General features: G+C 36.8%; 2 protein-coding genes across 2 annotated transcripts; one reads left to right on the forward strand and one right to left on the reverse strand.

The window, feature by feature from the left end:
• Positions 1–2150: 2150 nt before the first annotated feature.
• aprt (adenine phosphoribosyltransferase) lies at positions 2151–8808 on the reverse strand. Its single transcript, XM_042502623.1, has 5 exons — positions 8617–8808; positions 6221–6324; positions 5429–5562; positions 3615–3693; positions 2151–2816 (listed from the first exon to the last, which is right to left on the reverse strand). The coding sequence occupies exons 1-5, from the start codon at positions 8703–8705 to the stop codon at positions 2677–2679; spliced, it is 546 nt and encodes a 181-aa protein (XP_042358557.1). The 5' UTR covers positions 8706–8808; the 3' UTR covers positions 2151–2676.
• A 2234-nt stretch (positions 8809–11042) lies between these two features.
• On the forward strand, positions 11043–20474 carry tk2 (thymidine kinase 2). The gene is made up of 10 exons (XM_042502785.1): positions 11043–11277; positions 12839–12876; positions 13085–13159; positions 13610–13663; positions 13863–13952; positions 14090–14163; positions 14528–14616; positions 17888–17967; positions 18077–18157; positions 19678–20474. The coding sequence occupies exons 1-10, from the start codon at positions 11067–11069 to the stop codon at positions 19762–19764; spliced, it is 879 nt and encodes a 292-aa protein (XP_042358719.1). The 5' UTR covers positions 11043–11066; the 3' UTR covers positions 19765–20474.
• Positions 20475–21802: the final 1328 nt, after the last annotated feature.

Below are 21802 nucleotides of genomic sequence, written 5' to 3' on the forward strand. Positions count from 1 at the left end.
CCCCAAACCTCAAGAGGATAAGCATTTACATATAATGAATAAACTTTAACACTGGTGTGTCTTAAAGCCGTATCAGTGAAACCAGTCCATTTCAAGACAGTTTAAGTGCACTTCTGGGGTGCGTGTTTTATTTGAGCAAATCAATCTTTGTAATAACAAATTATCAACATCTCATTGCTGTCTAGATAAAGTGCAAACTCTCAGAATTTTTGATGACTGAATTTTTCACAGCAGTTTGAAATCTGCCTTTCAATGCACAGACAGCTGATATCCTACCCCATGGTGGTCAGCTTGGTCATAGTGCGAAGCCATCTCTGGTTTCTCACTTGGCATATACTGTATATATATATATGTGTATATATATATATATATATATAGTTTTTTTTTTATATATATATAATGGTGAGATCTACAACTACACAACATTTGTTTAATCTCACCAGACTAAAATATTTTGATTCAAACACCATTGTCACTCATCACACAACCTCCAAAACAGTGGGCATCATCACAAAAACTGCATAACTTCTCAGGTTATAGTTCTACCTGCATAATAGACAATGTGAAATCCATTGTTTTCAAACAGTTTCATTTTACTCTAAACCACCTTCGGTATGTGGTGAGTGTGAGCATTAATGACATACTGTAAAAGTGAATGAGTCATCTTCATTTTATACAATGTTTTGTATAAAAAAATGAACACAGTGAAATTATGCTGCAATAAAAGTTTTACTAGTAACATGAAATTGTAGACAATGATCCAAAAAGAAACCAACATCCATGGCCTTTGGTTCCAAATGTTTAAAAATAAAATACATAAAAACAGTTTTTTAAAAAAAAGGCACAGAAGGAAAAATACACAAGTCCTCTAGTCCAGCTCCTCCTCTGCCTCATCCAAACAGGAGTTTTTCCTCTTTCTGCTCCTGTGTGATGTTCTGCATCCACATGGAACAAAATCTGAAAAGTCCGATTGTTGCTGTAGATGTCGATGTAGCTGAAAGAGAACTTAAGCACCTGGCTATGTTTCATGGTTGGTTTATTTTAAACAAATAAAAATTAAATTAAACAAATCAGCTATTTCACAATATTTCATTCATGTGTCCATTCCAAAAAGCATCAAAAATCAGATGTTTCATTACGGATTTTCAGCTGCTGTTGGCACAGATTTTTATATCACAAATTCCAGATTTTAACTTTAAAGTTTGCATTTCTGGCATGTTGTTTTCAAGCACTTGTAAATAAGGAGATAGATCCATGATGTTGCTATCAGGTAAGTAAAGTGTTCACTGACTGCATACACATACTGCACATTCATAATACATAAATTATGTTAATGGTCTGGTCCACAACAGACAGACACTATGCTCACTGATAGAACAAATTGATGTTAGTGATTAGAAAAAACTGTTTATTTGTCACTTGTTTTAGTGGCTTTCCTCTGCATTAAAATGTGTCACGGGTGGTGGGATAAATATTATGTTTGAAACAGCAGATAGTGGAGTCATATCAAGAGTTTTCCCTAAAAAAGGCAGCCATGATTGGATACCTCTTACAGCCCATCAGTCACACTTTGAGCACACATAAAGACTTTAAAACCATTTGAATACACAAAAAGAGTACCAATGGTTAAGCTACAGAAAACAGCTCATGGTTAAATATTCATGTTATTTGGTTGTTCTGCAGCCACAAGCTTAACATACCAGGCTGGCTGCCAGTTAGCACCCTTCAAGTTGCAGAACACCACCTTGCCACATCTGAAACCTGCACTGACATCATTTTCCTCTTGCTGCATTTAGATGCATTTCACAAGTATTTAACCCTTTCAACCCTGAGCAAGTTGCTTTACTTGCTTTCAAAAATTGTGGGGAAAAAGGTAATGAATCTCCCAAAAAATTCAGTAGATTCAGAAATTTATTTTTTAAAAAGCAAGTGGGAAAAAAATCCAGATAATTTTATTTCTGATTATTTCCGAATTATATATTTAGTTTTATTTTTTTTACACAATAATTATCATCTTTGTTCCGTTTTTTACTTTCCGTGTTTGTTTTGCTTTGTTTTGTTGTTGTTATTATTTTAATAATTTCAGGTTATTTTCTTGTACTTTCATTTAAAAAACAAGTTTCTTGCTATTTTCTCTGTCATTTTTCTTAACTTGCTCATTGCCTTCTTCGCATGTTTTTGAAAGCAATCAGGCTGATTTGCCACAGTTTCAAAGGGTTAACATACAGATGAAGCTAAAAACGGCAATTGAAAGATGTAAAACTACATGAAAAAAAAACGGAAAAAGTAGACACTTAATCATTCAGTCTGCAACAGACAAAATGTTTTGCCTTTTGAACATCCATCCATCCAACCATCCAGTTTAGGCTTACACTGATGCAGGGACTGATCCCAGCATGCATTAGGTGAGAAGAAGAGAATATTATAAACATTTTGAGACATTCTGAGATTCGCAGAAACACAGCTGTCTCTCTGTCATTAGCCCAAAGCATGCTGGGTAAGGCTCTAGCCCTTGCAACACTGCATTAACAGATTTATGAATAAATTAAAAACACTGTATTTTAGTTCTGACTGAAACTGCATGTCAGTTGATGATTAAAATGAGAGACGGGATGCACCTGAGTGTTTGTGAAATCAGTGCGTGACTTGTTTGCAGCGAAGCGGCTGCAGCGCTGCTCAGTACTGAACCAGAGAGAACACGCTGAGGGGTTTCAGTTTGTCGATGCCGTTAAGCTCACTGAGCTCGATGACCACCATGCAGCCCAGAATCTCAGCCTGCTGCTTTTTCATCAGCTCACAGGCTGCATACAGTGTCCCTGCAAAACACACACACACACACAAATCTGAATATCACTTCAAAACACAACATGATTCTTACATGGCCAGCAGAGGCAACAGGCTGGCAGTAGATGCTGTCTTGTTAGCAGAGAGCCAATGTAAATCCATTCTGTTAGCAGTAACCTCTCATTAATTAACCCTTTGAAACCTGAGAATTTTTTTTTTTTTTTTTTTTTCAAAAACATGGGGTGAAAACAACACGCTACTACACAAGACATGGCCCAGAAATTAACAAAAAAATAGTTAGAGCATGTTAGAGTTAGAGCAAAATTAACTGAAAATATACAGAAAAAAAGACAAACAAACAAGAAAATGGCCAAGAAAAAATGCCTAAATATATAAATGTATATATTTTAGATATTTTTATTTTTGCTGTAACAACATTTTAAATATAAAATTATTATAATTCTAAGTATATTTTTTTCCCTATTTTTTCTGGATTTTCTTAATACTCCTCCCCTCTTAAAAAAAATGGTACAAATTTCTTGCAATTTGTGGGACATTTCTTGCCAAGTAGGTCATTGCCTTTTTTCCTTATGTTTTTTGTGTCAAACCAATATGCTCAGATTTCAAAGGGTCATTTAGCTTGTAAAAGGCGTCTCAACACAGCACAAGAAAACTGATGTCAATCCAGGTTTCAAAGGGTTAAAGCAGAATGCTAAGTGTCAGGAAGGAAATATATCTGACATTTTGTCTAATATTTGTTTCTTTTTTGTGTAAATAATCCCTCGTCAGACTGACTCCAGTGAACATGATGACTCTAGAGCAGATATTACCTCCAGTAGCCAGAAGGTCATCGATGAGTAGAACTTTCTGTCCTGGAGACACAGCGTCCTCCTGGATCTCTGCCTCTGCCTGCAAGGACACAAGGAAAACTCTTAAAAAACTACTGTTGATTAGACACGAAACTGAAACTGCTCAGGATTCAGGTAACAATAAAAAGTAAGAGAAATGCAGAGAGATTCTGGAGAAAAATGTGCCCAAAAATGCACATGGTTGTCAACTGGAGCAAAGATTCAAATTCCAGGATGACGACAGCCTGAAGCTAACAGCCAGAACAAGTTGCAACCTCTGGGGATAAAAAATGAAACTCAAAAGTGCCAAATACAACGTAATACACGTTATACAACGTAAATGACAACTGTGTGTGCCAATCAGTGTGCTCACAATCAATGGCACTGCTCACGACTGGGTCGGGCTGGTGTATTGGGGGGGTGGGACTCAACATTGTGAAGATTGTTACTGTGCAGACTGGCTCCAAATGACTGATCAGCGCAAGATAGCAGCAGCCATATCTGGAATATTTTGGCTTCATTTTTGTACAGTGGAGATGTGTTGTACATCTTTATATACAGTCACTGGGTCCTACAAGGTGGTATTCCAAAGTAGAATTTATCACAAGCTACTTTATCAGAATAACCGGCCACACAACAATAACAATATTCAGTCAGTGTAATGTATGTTACAGATGGAACAGCTGTCTGTAGCTCTAACTTTTATGAGGTCATCTAAAGCCCAGCAGGCTGGAACCAGCTGTGATAGTGATAATGTGAGCTGTCATGAATGGGCCCAGTGTGGGGACGGCAGAACTGTTACCATGGACACATGTTGCATCTGGTGTTATGTCATACTTGCAGAAAGCTCTGATAAACAGTAGGCAGGTTTTAATTACAGATTTGAGCAAAATATTAATCAAAATATTGATAAAGCACAATTTCGAGATGACTGCATTTCTACCGAGTATACTTCTCCTCTGGTGATAACATTCCAGTAACCATGGTGGCAGCTTTATTTCTATTGCAGCCACCACACTAGCCGTCAGTATTTCCAGTCCAAGGTCATGAAGGTGTGTTATGGAGCCATAAAGAAAAGGCACGCCCCTTCTACATGGGAGCGGCCATTTATGAGGGATTTCTGGGAGGTTCTAGTCCACGATTTCACAGAGGAATTATGGATTTAAAACTTCCAGATGATTTTAAGAGTTATGTGGTGCAATAAAAGCTCTTGTAGCTCCTGCTGCATCATGAGGGAACAAGTTCCTACTGACAAGCACATAGTCATAGCATTATGTGACCTAAAAAAGACTAAAAAGGCTTTCCATTGTTTTGCAAAAGATGGCTTTTTCAAATCTCCTGAAATACCACCTCATGCGAGTGCAATTAATTTTTGTGATAAATGAGTTTTTTCAAAATTGAACTATTTCCATTCTGCATATTTTATATTCACAATTTCATTTTGCACAATGAGAGGGTTAATGAAAACGTGCCTACTGACCAGGGTGAGCTACTCCCACACCCTGCTGGAAAACAGCTGAGGAGCACACATGCTTTAATCAGAGCTCTACTCAGCTTGAGTCTGCATGTTAAACTGCTGTCCTACAACTGAAAAAAGTTTTATGTACGCATTAAACTGTATTTTTTTTAATGCTGTTAAATGAAAGTGTGAACAGATTATGCTTCTATCAATTAATAATTAATCTATTCATTAATAAGTGTTCCCCAACTACCATCCTATCAGCACTGTAAAGACCGACAAACACAGAGCAAAACACTGCTTTAAACTAAATCCTTAGTTTATGTGTGTGCGTTACCTTGCCATACTCCAAATCATATGCTACAGACACCGTGGTTCCAGGCAGTTTGCCTTTCTTTCTGACCAGGACGAAGCCAACACCCAGCCGCTGGGCGAGCAGAGGCCCGAACAGGAAACCACGAGCATCTAAACCTGCACACACACAGAAAATATGGATTACCAGCAAAATACAGAAGGACACATTAAGGAAGGACACACAGTGGACAGAATATGAAAACATCATGTGTCAGTCTGTAGGGCTTGTATAATGAATGCCATATGAATGCTGTGAAACCATTTCAGTTTGAAAAATAGTGCATTTAATAAACAAAAACTGCCATTACATTATTAGAATTAGTATAGTAATTAATAATATATTATTTATTACCTTATACTGTATATGTAATATAATTATATTAGCATTAGACAGACATATAAATACCTGCCAAGATACTCAGAACAGCTACTATGAGGAAATCCAGGCACTCCAAAAATGTGAAAAACAAGCAGGAATTCCATAAAAAAAGCCTTTATTATAGTGGCTAAATCATTAAAAAACCAAAATGTTTCAACCACTGCCAGTCTTCATCAGGGCTTTCATTACGGCCAATAGGAAACCATGACGTGACCCAGATGATGAAAAAGGCAGGCTAAATAGAAATATATCGTAATAACAAACTATCATGACAAAACAAAAAAAAGATAAAACCATAAGAAAATACTTATTTATATATATTATCTGTTGCTTTGAGGCTCATCGGGTAAAGAATATTGTTTTTTTATGAAAAGGTGCTTTGCAGTGGTTTCTTACCCACGATCAGATCAACCTGCGGGTGATTCTTCCTCACATGCTCCTCAAACAGGTCGATGACTGCTGTCAGAGCAGCTGGATCCTTCAGGATGGGACAGATATCCCTGCAGCACACACACATTACATCAGCATGCAGTTAAAAGAGATAAACACCTTTATATATGCTTGTATTTGTATTTATATGGTGCATTTACAAGACGAGTCATGAACTTCTGTTGGATATATTAATGCATTGACGTATAATTCAGTCAGCACACCCGATTAGGCTAGTGACTAAAATTTTATGTAATAATTCACAATGTTAAACTGAGGTGGAGCTGTAACTGGTTTAATTATGGATTTATCCAAAAATATTTCTTTCAGTTAGTCCTGAATTAATCTTTTTTGGTTTAAAAAAAAAGTTTTAAAATGTCTTGCTATTAACCTGCTGCAGTGACTTTTCGATGGTTTATATGAGAGCGAAGCTGTAGTTTATTACTGTATCTCCCCTCAGGCTGTAACTGACTGAAGCCAGCAATGGCTTACAGGCAGCGCAGCAAACAGGTAAACAAAGACTGTCCTCTATTTGGCAAGAACAAGCATGTACACAGGAGCATAGTTTCCCTTTTAACACTGGGGGCCCTTAGGCTACTCAGTGGGGGGTCAGGGGGTTTTCCCCCAGGACAATTTGAGCGTTAACACTTCACTCCCTGCATTATGTGAATTTCAATACTCCGATTTATGGTGGTAATGTCCTTAATAAAATTAATGCGGCAGGTGAAGATTCAAACTACAGTTCAGTTTAGTTTATTTGCACATTCATGTGTAGAGACAATACAGTATGAATTTAAAAGTTTGAACACTGTACAGGAGAGGTTAGGGACTGTTTGTTATTAATGAGAGGGGAGGGGGGTGGTGCTAAAAAGGAGGAGACATGTCATGTAGCTTTTTAAAAACTGGTGTGAGAGTTGTGTTTTTTTATTTTGGCTGAAGAGAGGGGCATGCAAATTTAATACTATATTTTGTATGTATTTTAAAGCTGTTTTTTGTTGTTTTGTTTTTGTTGTTCATGTTTTTTTTTTAGAAAACATGCCTTCCAATCCTGCAGAAGGCACGTTTTATTTAAAAATTAACAAAATTACTCCATTTATAATCGATATAAATTGAAATAAAGATAAAAATGAAAATAATCATTGGATTTTCAAATGTCCACTTGTCCCTGTACTCAATATGTGGGCCAAACACTTCTGTCAGAATTTTTTTTTTTTAAATCTGAACTTAAAATAATGATATTACATCAAAATCACTTTCACTTTTCTTTCTCATTTAGAATTTGGTCAAAAATAAAGTTAAAGTAAAGTTATCCCTAACTAACCAGCAAGCACAAGAAGAGTAAAAGAATTAATAGGCCCTTTTTTATTTATTTTTTTATTTTCACTTTCACACATCAAAGGGTACATTTTTAGAATCTATCTAATCTATCTAATTTATGGCGGAGGGAGGACCATGCATTATCCTAAGTTACTCAGAAAGACTTGAGGAAAATAAAACTGAGGAAAAATATTTTTAGCTCATAACAAACAAAAAAATATTAAAATAAAAGTCACACCCCAGCCACACCCCTCCTCTGATAAATAAAGAACAGTCCCTTAGAAACCGAAAATGGCTAATGCAGATACCTGCCCTATTTAATAACAATAATAATAGCCTACATAAAAAAGATAAAAACAAAACCAAATATTGCATAATTTTACAGATTTTACAGATTACAGATTAAGACGCATTATTAATGAATCAATGAAATGTAATGAATCTTTGCATATTTGAGTTCTTTTCAGATTTTTTTAAATACGAAAAATATAACCCTGAAACGCTCTCAGGTATTCTATAGAATAACTTCAAATATTTATTCTCCTGTACATCACGTTCTTTTTTAATGTTTTCTCTGCTAAGTCAACACCTCCGGGCATGATTTACTTTCCTGTCCTAATTTGTGTCTTCTGTCTGAGGGAAAACCCCGCCATTACCGTCAAAACAATAAAAATGACTCATGAATCTATTTTACATGTTTATGTGTTTCAGCGAGACTTCCACTCATGTTGAAAACTTTGCGCACAATCAGAATATGCTCCACATATCTGTGCTCTCTGAGATTTGGAGGCTAATTTGACATGACTTTACATAATCCACCAATTTAAAGAGATCTGATCAAAGCCCTTATGCTCGCGCACTAATATCAGTTGTCCGTTTCCATGGCGATAGGTGACTTGCACGTGTGCTCAGACGAGTGCCAGGTCCAAAGCTCGAGGCTCCTTCTCTCACCTGCTGTGTGTGAAGCCTTAAATTTACAGCGATAATAACTGGAGGTCAGGGAGCTTGTGGAAAAGCTTCAAACAGAACTCAGCCGGCTGTCTTACCTGAACAGGATGCCTTTCTTGGGGAAGTCCGGGAAAGCTCGGATGTGTCTCTGAACCAGCTGGAGTTTAGTCTCTTGGCCTGCTGCCATTCTAACTGTGTGTGTGTGTGTGTGTGTGTCCGAGTCAGTCCTCGCGGCTCTGTCTGTTCCTCTGCTCAGCCACCTTCCTCCACCCACTCACACGAGATTAAGACGCACGAGGCTACCGCCCCATATACCGCACTCGTGTGGTCCGCAGTGCGCATGCTCCAGCTGTTGGGCGGAGTTAGACAGCCCCGGGACTTAAGCATCAAAGTGAAATATGAGGAAGAAAAATGTATTTTTCATTTATTCGAACGAATATTTTTTTATCAGACAACAGAGAAAATAAAAACACAACTATTCATACTTCTTTACATAATACTACTTGAGTTTGTGGAGTATCGGTACTTTAGGGTTTTTTGTCTTTTAACCCTTTGAAACCTGAAGCGACATCATTTTTTTCTTGTGCTGCTTTCAGACGCCTTTTACAAGTATTTTACCTTTTGATACCCGAGCAATTAGGTTAAATTCTCTACATGCAGAAATGTAGGTTGATAAAGGCGATTAGCTAACTGTAAGAAATTGGTAAATAAATAAAAAAGCAACAAGAAAACAACGTGAAAATTAATTAAAAAAAAAAATAGAGAGCAAAAGAAAGAGAAAAAAGAATCTTCACAAAATGGGGTACTTATTCAAGTCATTTCCTAGTTTATTTTTGTTCTTTAACCTGTTTCTAGCTAATCTTTAGGGTTTGTTTTTACTAATTTCTTACTAATTTTGGGTTCATTCCTTTTTTAGTTGGACATTGCCTTTCTCTCATGTTTTCAGTGGGAATCAAGACGATTTTAGGTTTTAGGGTTAAGCAGGTTTTAGGGTTTACTTCCACATTTACTCCACTGCATCTCCCCTAAAGCATCTTAGTAACTTACAACAAAATAAGGAGAGAAAGAAAGGGGGAGGAAGAAAAACTTGATTTTATTCTTTTAATCCTTCAAGTTGTTAAAAAAAAAACAATTCATTTTTGTAGTGTATCATTGGCTTCACTTTAAAGGTGGTGTCATTTACGAAGACATAAACGTCATCATTCTCAAAATTCTGACCACATTGCTTTTTCATAACCAGCATTCACTTTTACTTTTACTTTTAATACTGGAATACATTTCATATCATAAAATTACATTTAATATTTAAGTACAGTAAACAGATACTTTTACTGAGATAATATTCTAATAGGTGACTTTACCTTCTACCAAAGTCATTTTCTGGTAACATATCTTTACTACTACTCAAATATGGCTTTCAGGTACTTTATCCACATCACCTCCTCTCCTTTCTTTGAATATAATGCTAACTCTAACAGTTATGTTGGTTGGTTGTTTCTTATTTACACTCAAACAATGCTAAATTTAACATGCATCTTAAACCTATTTGAGATGTAATTCAGGTTTAGTCAATGATGATGAATCAAGTCCTGAGGCCATAACTGACTGTAGCCAGCCCTGACCTCCAGGCAGCAGGCCACAGCAAACGGATAACACTGCACTAACACTGTTCAGTGTTTGGTTAGAGCAAACATGGGCACGGGTACAGACAGACAAGAGACAAGAAAAGTCACGCTGTTACATAACTTCATGAGCCACAACCTGAGGATCCGTCACCTGCTTTCTGTGAAGCATCTACTGCACGTCCAGATCTTCATGCACTTGCATCACTTCAGCTACAGGGCCACCTAAACTTCTGGGTGCCCTCTGCGGGATTTGGTTTTGGGACTCCAGTTGTTGTGGAAATAAAAAGATTTTTAAAGATTTCAAAGACAGCCTTTTGGGGAAATTTTTTGTTGTGAATAGGAGGGAAACAAAAAGCTTTGAATGATCAGGAACACAAAGTCACAGGATGTGAAGGAGCAAAATTAAACTTTACTGCAACAGTACAACTTCCAGCAAAATCCCACTTGGATTTTTCTTGATGGCAGAGTGGATTTGACATTATCAGAAAAAGAACCCCTTGAAACCTGGGCACATAGGCATGATTTCTCTGAAAGACCTGGAAAAAGGGCAATGGGCAACTTACCAAGAGATGACTGAAAAACTAGCAAGAAATTGGAAAAAGTACAAGACAGTAACCAGAAAATTAGCAACAAACAAACAAGGAGGTGATCTGAAAAATAGGCTATGTTTGGTTTTAGAAATGTTTCCCTGGCCTTTTAAAATATAAATCTCTAAATTATCGTTTTCTTTCAAATCGCAAGACTTTTTTTGACAACTTGCTCTTTGCCTTTCCCATTTTTCGAAAGAAATCAGACGGCTTTGCTCAGCATTGAGAGATTTCAATACTTGGCCCTCCTGATCTTCCATACCAGCTGGTGGCGGTCATTCACCAAATCGCGGTTTGCCTTTAAACATCGAAGAAGAAGAACAGCGGCGGAAGTGTATGTGTTGTGCATGTTGTTGTAAGATGGTAACGCTATCAGGTAGTCGTTGGACGTTTTTGTTCAAGTGTGTGAGACTCGTGTGTGCTCAGGATGCCGTCTCGCCGTGTTTTTCTCGCGGTGTTGGATCTAACAGAGGGACACAGTCAGCAGCTGGGAGCGTCAGGCTGATCCAGAGCAGAGCACGCAGCAGCGCGCGGCACCGCACCACAGGTCAGTCAGCGATGACATCAGATGATCTCACGCGAGCATCCTGTTGCTGTTGAAATGATCACGACATTCAGCCTGAGGGTTTTATTTTAAGGTCGTTAAATCAGTTTTTCGCCCTATAAATAGTCTTTGTTCTGAGCTCTTGTCAGTTCATTCTTGTAGCTAGGATTTTCTTGTCATTGTGTTTTCTGTAAAGTTGCGTCAGCAAAGGAGGCGTGAAATCAAGCGATCAGTCAAATTTTATTGATATAGCACGTAGATTCAAACAAATCGAATGTAATTTAAAGTGCTTTGCAGTTTGAAGAAACAAACATGAAGTAAGAGAAAATGTATCCTAAAAAATGGGTCTTTAAAGATCCTGAGGCAGGCTGTTCCAGCCTTTTGGGGTGTAATGACAGTGACTTCAGCATTAAAGTTTAGGCTTTTTTTTATTATTATTTTTTACATCCATATCTTGTCAAGTAAATGGGTCATACCCTCTGGGTGGTTCATGAGATTGTATGCGGACACTCAGTCATATTAAAGTATTTTAACCTCAGAGTCATAGTCAAAACATAGGACTTACAGGAAAAGAGGATTCAAGTCCCACATGAAACCAACACTAACACCAAACCACAATCTTTCTCTAAAATTAACCATTTCATTTTGGCACCTAAACTTAGGGAAAGGGAAGGTGAAACCTAATTTGCTGATAATGTCCATTGAATGTACTGATAATGGCCGTCTGAACCTACCAGTAGGTGTAGCATATCCATAAGGCTTATAAACACAGATAAAGGAACCAAAACCAAAAAGGTTCAAATTCTATCACATATTTTCCCTGTTAAACTGAGAAATATAATCGTATACCCTCTGAATAAATAAATTCCCACCACTGCCACCAGCTGCCTGTTCTACCAATAGAGACTGGAGACTGAGCTCTGGTGGTGCGTGCTGTGCACTACATACAAATAGTTTCATAGAGAAAGGAGTGTCTGTCTTTGCGATTCTATTGAAAATCATACTCTTGGGATTTCTAAAAACCCTGGTATACTGTAATACTTTGATACCACCACCCGAGCCTAATAACAACCATACGATTCAGTGTGCTAGAAAAAGATTTAGCATGTCCCAATACATAGTATGTTAAATGCATTATGCCAAACACATGAGGATGGAGAAGGCATGACCCCCTCCTTCTCTGCATTACTGTGCCTCTGACTGGCTTACCATGATACTCTTACCCTAACTAATCTCACCCAATTTGCCTAAACCTAACCAATCCAACAATGGTAGAGAAGAGGACTGGCCAATCAGAGGGAGAGTGAGGCGGGTCATACATTTGCCATCCAAGAAAAAAAAAAATTGGCATCCCAGCTGCACACGGGAGAACTTTGCCTCAAAGGCCCCTTTCTGGCAGAAATCTATTCATCTGAACCCAAACTAATATATTTTTCTAACCATAATCCAGAAATTCCTTTCTGGCAGAAAGTCCTCAAGGCAAATATCTCCCAAAAGCATCCCGACCAGCACTGGGATTTGTGGGAAATGTAGTCTTGTCTCACCATGTTATCTTCCTTCCAAGGGAGGCTTGGGCAGAATGGAGGGGACAAGAAAGCAGTGGTGAGTCTGCACCGTCTGATCTGTGCACAGTTCAGTACATACGTGGAGATAAGCTACACTCATAATGCTGGCTGCAGTCTCTCTGCAGTGTGCTTTTCTATTATTACCTCATTTACATGAATTAAATGCTAATCATCATGCTTTTTCACATACTAAAACACAAGCTTCTTCTCTCATATTATTAATGTCTCTCTGTGGCTGTTTTCAGATCTGCGTTGAGGGGAACATCGCCAGCGGGAAGACGACATGTTTGGAGTATTTTGCCAAAACTAGCAATATAGAGGTACCAGGAAACAAAGTCCTTATATAACAAAACTGTACAAGGTGCTTATTTGAGTGTAGGTTCTTCCACTAGAAAATACCTCTCTAGTTGTTACACAAAGTGGCTTGAGTTGTAACATAACTGCCATTAGACAGGGGCATTAGGATGAGGGTTGGACTTTGGATCAAAAGCTTTAGAATAAAAGATAGGAACGTTTTTATTTTATCCTATTACACCCTGTGTGCATCTCTGCTCTGCCTAAACACTTGAAGTCCCACTCCATCCTTTTGAATCACTGCAGTCAGATAACGGAGAGGCCCAGTGTGCACTCAGTTTCACATTCAGATAAAAAAATCAATTCTGCATTCCATTTTTCCAGCGAGGCACGTTGACAGCAGTGTTACTGTTGAGTCATGATTGGACAAGACTGGACATGTCAATAAAAGTATTCTCTCTTTTTTTTTGTTCCAGGTCCTCACAGAACCAGTCTCTAAATGGAGAAATGTCCGTGGACACAACCCTCTGGTACTGTACAGGACTGGACATGACAGTGTTGTTATCATTTAGTCGTTTGATTGTTTAATTTCATTCAAATTTTATGCCCTCAAGAAAAAACTGTACATAAAAGAATTTCTTTTAAACCACAGGCATTTCTTTTATAGAAGGTTCACACACCAACATTTTCTTTTAGCATTTTCACTTTTTGAATGTTTTGTCTCTGCAGGCTCTGATGTACCAGGATCCTGAGCGCTGGGGCATCACGCTGCAGACCTACGTTCAGCTCACCATGCTGGATAGACACCTGTCAGCCACAGTAAGTGTGCGGCTGGCTAGATACTCACCTGACTTACTGGAGATGAGCTTATAGGGGGACTGGTGATGCAAACATATGATTTAATCAGAAAATATGTACTTTAGATGTATGTGCTCACGGTCTCTTGTTGGTTTCAGTCAGCTCCTGTCGCCATGATGGAGAGGTCCATCTTCAGCTCCAAGTACATCTTTGTGGAGAATCTCTTTAGAAGGTACCTGTGTTTTTAGAGTCTTCACCTGGAATAGACCAATCTGGATAAAATCTTCTATCGTTGATTACTAATTTATATATTTGAATTAATAATATGTAATTTTATATGTTACATTTTCTTGAACCTCAGACATTGTTTATAGAGAACGTAACTTGAATGTACGTCTGTTTTCTTAGCTGTACAGTGAAAGTATTACCTGACAAATAAAGGTACTAGCATTTCCCAAAATGACCTAATACAGCAGAAATATTAAACGAATCACAAACAGTATGTACAATTCTGTGAAGGTTGGCAAACTAAGATGGTTTATATTGCCCACACTGACACGGAAAATGTCCTGCTGGTTGATTTCTTTTTTTTCCAGTGGGAAAATGCCGGAGGTGGACTACACTGTTCTCAGCGAGTGGTTTGATTGGATCACAACTAACATTTCGCTTCCTGTTGATCTCATAGGTGAGAATACACAAAGTAGAAATACAGTTAATAAAGATTTATTACACTGAAAGATTTTTATGCCTCCGCACTGGCAATAGCCATGGCTGGCAGCTTTTTTTTTTTTTTTTTTCAGGTTGCCCATCCATACTTAGGTCCATCTGTCCCATTCTGGTGAACGCAATAAAAAACACAAATATCTGACAAGTTGATTTTACTTTTAAAATAGATATATAGATATAACTATTAGTCTTAATTTATGTTTACTATCTAATTGTTAACTTTATTTAAAATGTAGTTGAATGACAAGTTTAATTAAATCAGTCTTTCTTTGTTTTATCAACTTAAGTAAAACCAAGTTTACGGTGCCTTATAAATGTATTGTATTGGTTGCAAAGTAGTCAATCATATTTGCATTTTCTTAAAAAGAAAAGAGAACTCACAGAAGTACTAACTTCATTACTGGTGAAATCCTCTTTGTGATGATCAAGTCAAGTCAGACTAACTTGTTTGTTTGTTTGTTTATTATTTAGCACATGTTAAAAGTCAACATTACAATTATCATAAAAATGGGAAATATGCAAGGAGGTCCTAAAAACCCTCAAGGGGCTTGACAAGAGGACCACCCTAGATCAACATTAAATTGGACATTGTCATATGCATGAAAATATAAAATCACTCTGAGGTTCACACACTGACACACACACACACACAGATCAGGTGGGTATTATTGATACAGCAAGAAATTCTTTACAGATTTTTTAAATGATTCATCAGAAGGTTTGACAAGGTGGGGAGGAAGTGAATTCCATAACTTGGATCCTCTGTAGGAGATCTTAAATTGGGATGATGTAGTTCGTGATGGTGGTGGCCGGAGCTGGGACGCCTTTCGGGTTAAATAATTGTGAAATTGATTGTTTAAAGAAAAGAAATTGTGAAAGAAAGTGGGAAGTGTTTTATTTAAAGAACCATACACAAATTGAATTATTTGGAAACTATTAATCTGATAAATATTGAGAATGCCGAATTTACGAAATATGAGTAATGAATGACTTCTTGGGGCTGAAAGGGCAATGATCCTCACTGCTCGTTTCTGTAACTTAAAAATAGGTTGCAATTTTGTTTGGTGAGTACTGGCCCAGGCAATGTTGCAGTAACTGATAAAGGGATAAATCATAGAATAATAAAGGTTGAGGGAAACTTTTGTATTTAAAAGATAACGAATTTTTCCAATTATCCCAATATTTTTTGCAATTTTAGTTGAGATAAGTGAAATATGAGGTTTCCAAGATAGGTTTTTATGAATTAGTACACCAAGAAAACGAGTCGAATTAACATTAGTTATTGAGACATTATCAATCAACACTGTAATATTCTCATCAAGTTTCTTGTGATTGTTACTAAACAGAATAAAATTTGTTTTCTTAATGTTTAGCGACAATTTGTTAATTTTGAACCATTTAGAGATTTTATCTAATTCTTCATTGACAACTTTCACAATCATATTAAGACTTCTGTGGGAAAAAAAACAAACTAGTATCATCAGCAAATAAAATTTTGGATAGTTGATTTGATACATTGGACAAATCGTTAATATAAATAAGAAATAACAACTTGGTTTACTTAAGTTGATAAAACTTAGAAAGAACAAGGAAATTCCACTTGTCATTTAAGTTGCAACAACTTCATAAAAAACAAGGAAATACAGCTAAAATTTGAATCACTTTAACAATTTCAGTCAAATTTTTCTCTAACATCCACTTGGACTCAAACTGGAAGTGATTAGATTTTGATGGTCGAAGGTCAGTGTGACCTCTCATTCATCTCATTCCCATGAACAAGATATCTCAGGGACTGATAGAGGGAATTTCTTTAAATTGGGCACAAATGTCCACTTGGACTTAAGGATGAAGCAGGGTTTCCCACACGTACATTTATTTGTGGCAGACTACCACAATAAAAGCATTAACCTCCACATACTGATTTTCTATTTTTGTGGCTTGACTGTTAATTTGGAGCAAAATTAGAATATATATAGACCATTTAGTTATTCAGAGCACCACACTCTGGGAGCACAGAGCATACTCTGGGCACAGACGGAGCAGCAGAATGCTAGGCGTAGTGAAAGTGAAACTTAACCATTTGTTAATTCAACAGTAATAGAACGCTCCTTTTCTGAGAAAAGCAGTGATTTATTACTATGACATCTTTGAACGTCTGTCCGTCCTGGAAGAGGGATCCCTCATCATCATCTGCCAATGGGTCTGGATGGATGAGGGATGTCGTATGCTGCAAAGCCCTCTGAGGCAAACCGTGCTTTGTGATAATGGCCTTTATAAATAAAATTGACTAAATTATAGTGTTGTCCTTTTTTTTTTTAACCTACTTTAGATGAAACCAACTGTGCTCTCATGGAAACCATACTCTCAGTGGTTCAGTCTGGTTCTAAAAGTTTGCTTTTACTTGCCTCTGCAGCAGCTGCTCCTCTGAAACTGAAAGCTGTATTCTTTTTATTGATGATAATCATGTGTGGTGGTGGTGTTGTCCTACTTTGTTCTAAAAAAATGCAGATCGGGTTTGTCTTGTTCCACCTGTCTGGTTGACGGTGCTCTGTGACCGAGGTGAAACATCTCATTGCACACTCTTGTCTTCCGTTAGAGAGTACGGCTTTAAAAACACACCTCACATTATAATATCAAACTATGAATGCAGGTGTAGGGTTTTTTTATCTTGCCTTCATACTTAGACTAATAGCAGACAGACAATGATAGAAACCGATTTAACCCTTTGAAATCTGAGCAAATTGGCTTGATTTTTCACAAAAAAATGGAAAATAGGCAGTGAGTAACTGAACAAGCAATTACCCAAATATTTGCCAAAATAGTTAATTCAAAATCTACAAGAAGACTACCCAAAAAAAGAAAGAAAAGTAAAAAAACAAAATTAGGAAATCACTAGAAAAAAGTTATAATTATAATAATAATTCCTGTAACCTAATTTTAAATATAAAATTAAAATTATTAAAAAAAACAATGGAAAAAATTATGTTAGAATTTTCTAATGACTCTCTCTATTTTAAAGCTAACTTTCAGGTCATTTCCTTGTCACCTGTAAGTTTTTTCTTTTTTTTTTGTATGTTATTTTGTTAAACATGAAAAGGTTTGAAGAACTTCAGCCACCCCCTCATCAGTATCACAAAATAGTCTTTCCCACCATTCACTCATAAGGCATAATGAACTTCCTCTGTATCATCTAAATTCGTTTAAGCAGCTCATTGATGTTTGTTCTCCAGTCTACCTGCAGACGTCTCCTCAGACCTGCCACGAGAGGTTAAAGCAGAGGTGCAGAGAGGAGGAAAAAGTCATTCCCTTGGTGAGGATGTCATTTCATATACAGAAAAACAACCAAATTGAAAGGTTTTCTTGAGTTTTGAAGATGGACATTTTGTGAATGTGTATCCATTGTGTCATCTGTCCACCAGGAGTACCTGGAGTCCATCCACCAGCTGCATGAGGACTGGCTCATCAAGCAGAACTCGTTCCAACTTCCTGCTCCTGTTCTGGTGCGTGACCATTCATATCCTGGCAACTCTTTGCTTTGGTTTATTACTTTATCCCTCGTGTTATGAGATGTGACTGTGTGTCCTGGTGTCAAAGCGATCTTCAAATTTGTATTTTTTATGCCTTTGCGTTGGTGATAGCTGAGGCCAGAGGCCTTATGTTTTTTTGGTTATCTGTCTGTGCGCTCAATTCTTGTAAACTTGATATCTCAAGAAGGTCATGAGCCAATTTATTTATTTTAATTTGGCACAAACATCCTCTTGACTTCAGTCATAAAATGATTAGATTTTGGTGGTCAAAGGTCGAGGTCACTGTGATCTCATCGGTTTTATTCTCGTGAACAGGGTATCTCAAGAACACCTTGAGGAATTTTTTAAATCAAATTTGGCAAAAACATTTATTTGGACTCAAAGATGAACTGATTATATATACATATATATATATATATATATTCTTTCTCTCTCAAACATGATATCTCAAGAAGGCCTTTGGGTAATACTCTCAAATTTGGCACAAGCCACCACTTGGACTTAACAATGATCTAGCAAGAATTTTGTAGTCAAAGGTCACTTTGACCTTGTCTGTGTCTTTCTCATTAACGTCATATCTTAACAACTCCTGAAGGGAATTTCTTTAAGTTTGGAAAAAATGTCCAGTTGGACTTCGTGATAAATTGATTAGATTTTGGTGGCCAAAGGTCAAGGTCAAGGTCACTGTGTCCTCATGTGTCTCATTCTTGTGAATGTGATATCTGAAGAACATCTTAAGGATGTTTTTTTTCCCCAAATTTGGCACAAATGTCAACTTGGACTCAAAGATGAACTGTTTGGATATTTGTGGTCGATGGTCAAAGGTCGCTATGATCTTGGAATCATTGAGGCCTTTAGGGAATATTCTCAAATTCAGCACAAACCACCACTTGGACTCAGCTATGAACTGCTAAGAGTTTGGTGGTTGATGGTCAAAGGTCACTGTGGCCTTGTCTGTGTCATTCTCATTAACAGGATATCTTAAGAACACCTGTAGGGAATTTCTTTAAATTTGGCACAAACGCCCCCTTGGGCTCAACAACGAACTGATAAGAATTTGTTTGTCGAAGGTCAAGGCCACTGTTACCTTTTGGCTATGTTATTCTCTTGAATGCAATATTGCAAGGCAGCCATTGGGAATTTGTCTCAAGTTTGGCACAAGCATCCACTTGGACTCAACAATGAACATATTAGAATTTGGAGTCAAAGGTCAAGGCCACTTTGACCTCACAGAACATGTTTTTAGATATAACTGAAGAATTCGTACACTAATAATGACAGAATTTCACATAAATGCCTAAGAGGAGAAAATAATAAAGTGATGGCATTTATATCCACAAGGTCAAAGGGCAACTTCACTGTGACATGATGTACAAACTGTAACTGCAATTTGACTGGTGGAAGGAGGCGTACAACAAATTCTACTTTGTCTCCTGGAGCAATCTGCTGACTTGGAATTCTTTATCGTGTGTGTGTGTGTGTGTGTGTGGCAGGTGATTCCTGCTGACCATGACCTCCAGAAGATGCTGCACCAGTACGAAGAAAACCGTGACAAGATCCTGGCAGCCAGCAACCTCTGATACCCAAACATACACCAACACTTGAACTCGAGATTCAGATTTTAAGTTTTGAAAATGTAACAACTTATTTCTCTCTTAGAGGCAAATTTGCATTCAGCTACATTTCAGCCATTATTTGTTCACAAGGGCTAATGCTCATATTTAGTAGCTTTTAATGACAAAGCTTCATTAGCAAAAAACAAATTCAATTAAAAGTATCCTCACCTACAGGCTGCAAACGCTTCAGAGACAAACCTCCAGATCAAGTCAAATTCTCCACTGACCCCTCAGCTTTTCATTAATATACCCTAATTTTTAGAGACTGTGAGACTGAACTGATTCATTCTACATTGTGTCCACTTTCCTATTGTTTTCTATTGTTATTTATTAGTTCTATTTTAATTTCAACATGTAAAGCACTTGAAGTTTATCCTCAGAACTTAAATTATGCTGTTACAGATACTTACAGTGATGTGTTTGGATTTTTAACCTCAGTGAGTCGGATCGCAGGATGTGGTCAGTGCAGATTACAGTTGTTAACCATGGGAACTTCAGTACCAACCATCATTCCACCTGTTACACATACAGAGTATATGTGTATAAACTGACTGGATAAAGACCATGCATGGATAAAATATGTCTCTGACTGAAGTCTTTGACTGAAGGAACCTTTGTTTTATGTTCTTTTGTTTTTATATTTTGCCATATTAAAGTCTATTCTATGATACTAATGTTGATTTTCAGCATATTCTTATCTACAGCTACAGCTACAGCTACAGAATGAATGTTTTATTCATCCCTAAAACAAGACTGGAACACAGGGGAGACAGAGCCTTTACTGTTGTGGCCCCCAAACTCTGGAATGAGCTGCCCACTAGATGAGACTAGCCCCCACCTTGGCTGTTTTTAAATCTCATTTAAAAAATCATATATTCTCCTTGGCTTTCTTAGACATGTATGACAGTTGTCAGTTTCTGTAGTTTTTTTTACCTTGTGGTTTATTGCCTTTTTAAATAGCTTGGGTTTTCTTGGGGTTTTTTTTTTGTGTCTTTTGTGCTATTTTATATTTATTATTTTTATCACTATTTTTTAATTTATCGCTGTACAGCACTTTGGTCAGCTCTGTTGTGCTCTATAAATAAATTTAGATTGGATTAGATTCAACATTTAAAGATTTTTTTACTGAAAATATATATATTTTAATATTTAACCCCTTAGTAATCACCAAGATTTTCATTACTTGCTGTAATTTATTTAAATATTTTTCTCAGTAACTGTAACTGATTATAATCATTTATTCTGGTCAAAAAGTTATTTAATAACTAACTTAAAGTTGATAATAACTTTTAATAACAGTTTTAAAAAACCCAATATATCTGAAAGATTCAACTGAAAATGCAGTATACAGATGAGAAAATAAATAGGTAAATAAATAAAAAGCAAGAAACCAAACAAAACAATCTATATAACAAGAAAAATAAACAGGTACACACACACACAAATACACAGTGAGATCAGTAAGGCAATGCATGTAAAAAAGTGTCATAATTTTCCAAAATCTTGACAGTTTTAAATGTAGTTGAACTACCAGCAATCAAGCTGCTGCGGTTAAATTACATGTAGTTCAACACATCCGGCTGAGGGTTTTCACAATAAAACACACCCTTTCACAATACTCTAAGGTAGCCTAGAACACTTAGATGGGGAATATAGCTACCAACAGGATTTCTAACATAGAAACATATTTTAAACTTTTGTGTTTTTAACCTTGTATACAGCAGCCTATTCCTGACATTCTATAAGAGTCTGTAGCCTTTATACAACAAACTGAAATATCAGTAGGCTAAACTTTAGTCTACAATCAAGCCATTAATGCCAATATGTCATGAGACATCGTAGTTTTACAGCATGATGTAATTTACGATAAGCCCTTGAGCAATTTTAGTTTCGTTCTGATGTGCCTGGAAATTAAAAAAAAAAGTTTATAAAACTTTATAAATTTTTCTTTTAGTCTATTCATATATTTTATTCGTGTAAGTTGTGTTTTAAGTCTGGTTCA

This window comes from Plectropomus leopardus, chromosome 15, assembly GCF_008729295.1.
Source record: "Plectropomus leopardus isolate mb chromosome 15, YSFRI_Pleo_2.0, whole genome shotgun sequence".
Lineage (NCBI taxonomy): Eukaryota > Metazoa > Chordata > Actinopteri > Perciformes > Serranidae > Plectropomus > Plectropomus leopardus.

Coding starts and splice junctions, on each gene's coding strand:
- aprt (XM_042502623.1), bottom strand. CDS start 8,705: ATGGCAGCAGGCCAAGAGACTAAACTCCAGCTGGTTCAGAGACACATC. Junction 5,563..6,220: donor GCAGGTTGATCTGATCGTGG/GTAAGAAACCAC, acceptor GTGTGTGTGCAG/GTTTAGATGCTCGTGGTTTC. Junction 2,817..3,614: donor TGACCTTCTGGCTACTGGAG/GTAATATCTGCT, acceptor TGTGTTTTGCAG/GGACACTGTATGCAGCCTGT.
- tk2 (XM_042502785.1), top strand. CDS start 11,067: ATGTGTTGTGCATGTTGTTGTAAGATGGTAACGCTATCAGGTAGTCGT. Junction 13,160..13,609: donor CCAAAACTAGCAATATAGAG/GTACCAGGAAAC, acceptor TTTTTGTTCCAG/GTCCTCACAGAACCAGTCTC. Junction 13,664..13,862: donor TCCGTGGACACAACCCTCTG/GTACTGTACAGG, acceptor TTGTCTCTGCAG/GCTCTGATGTACCAGGATCC.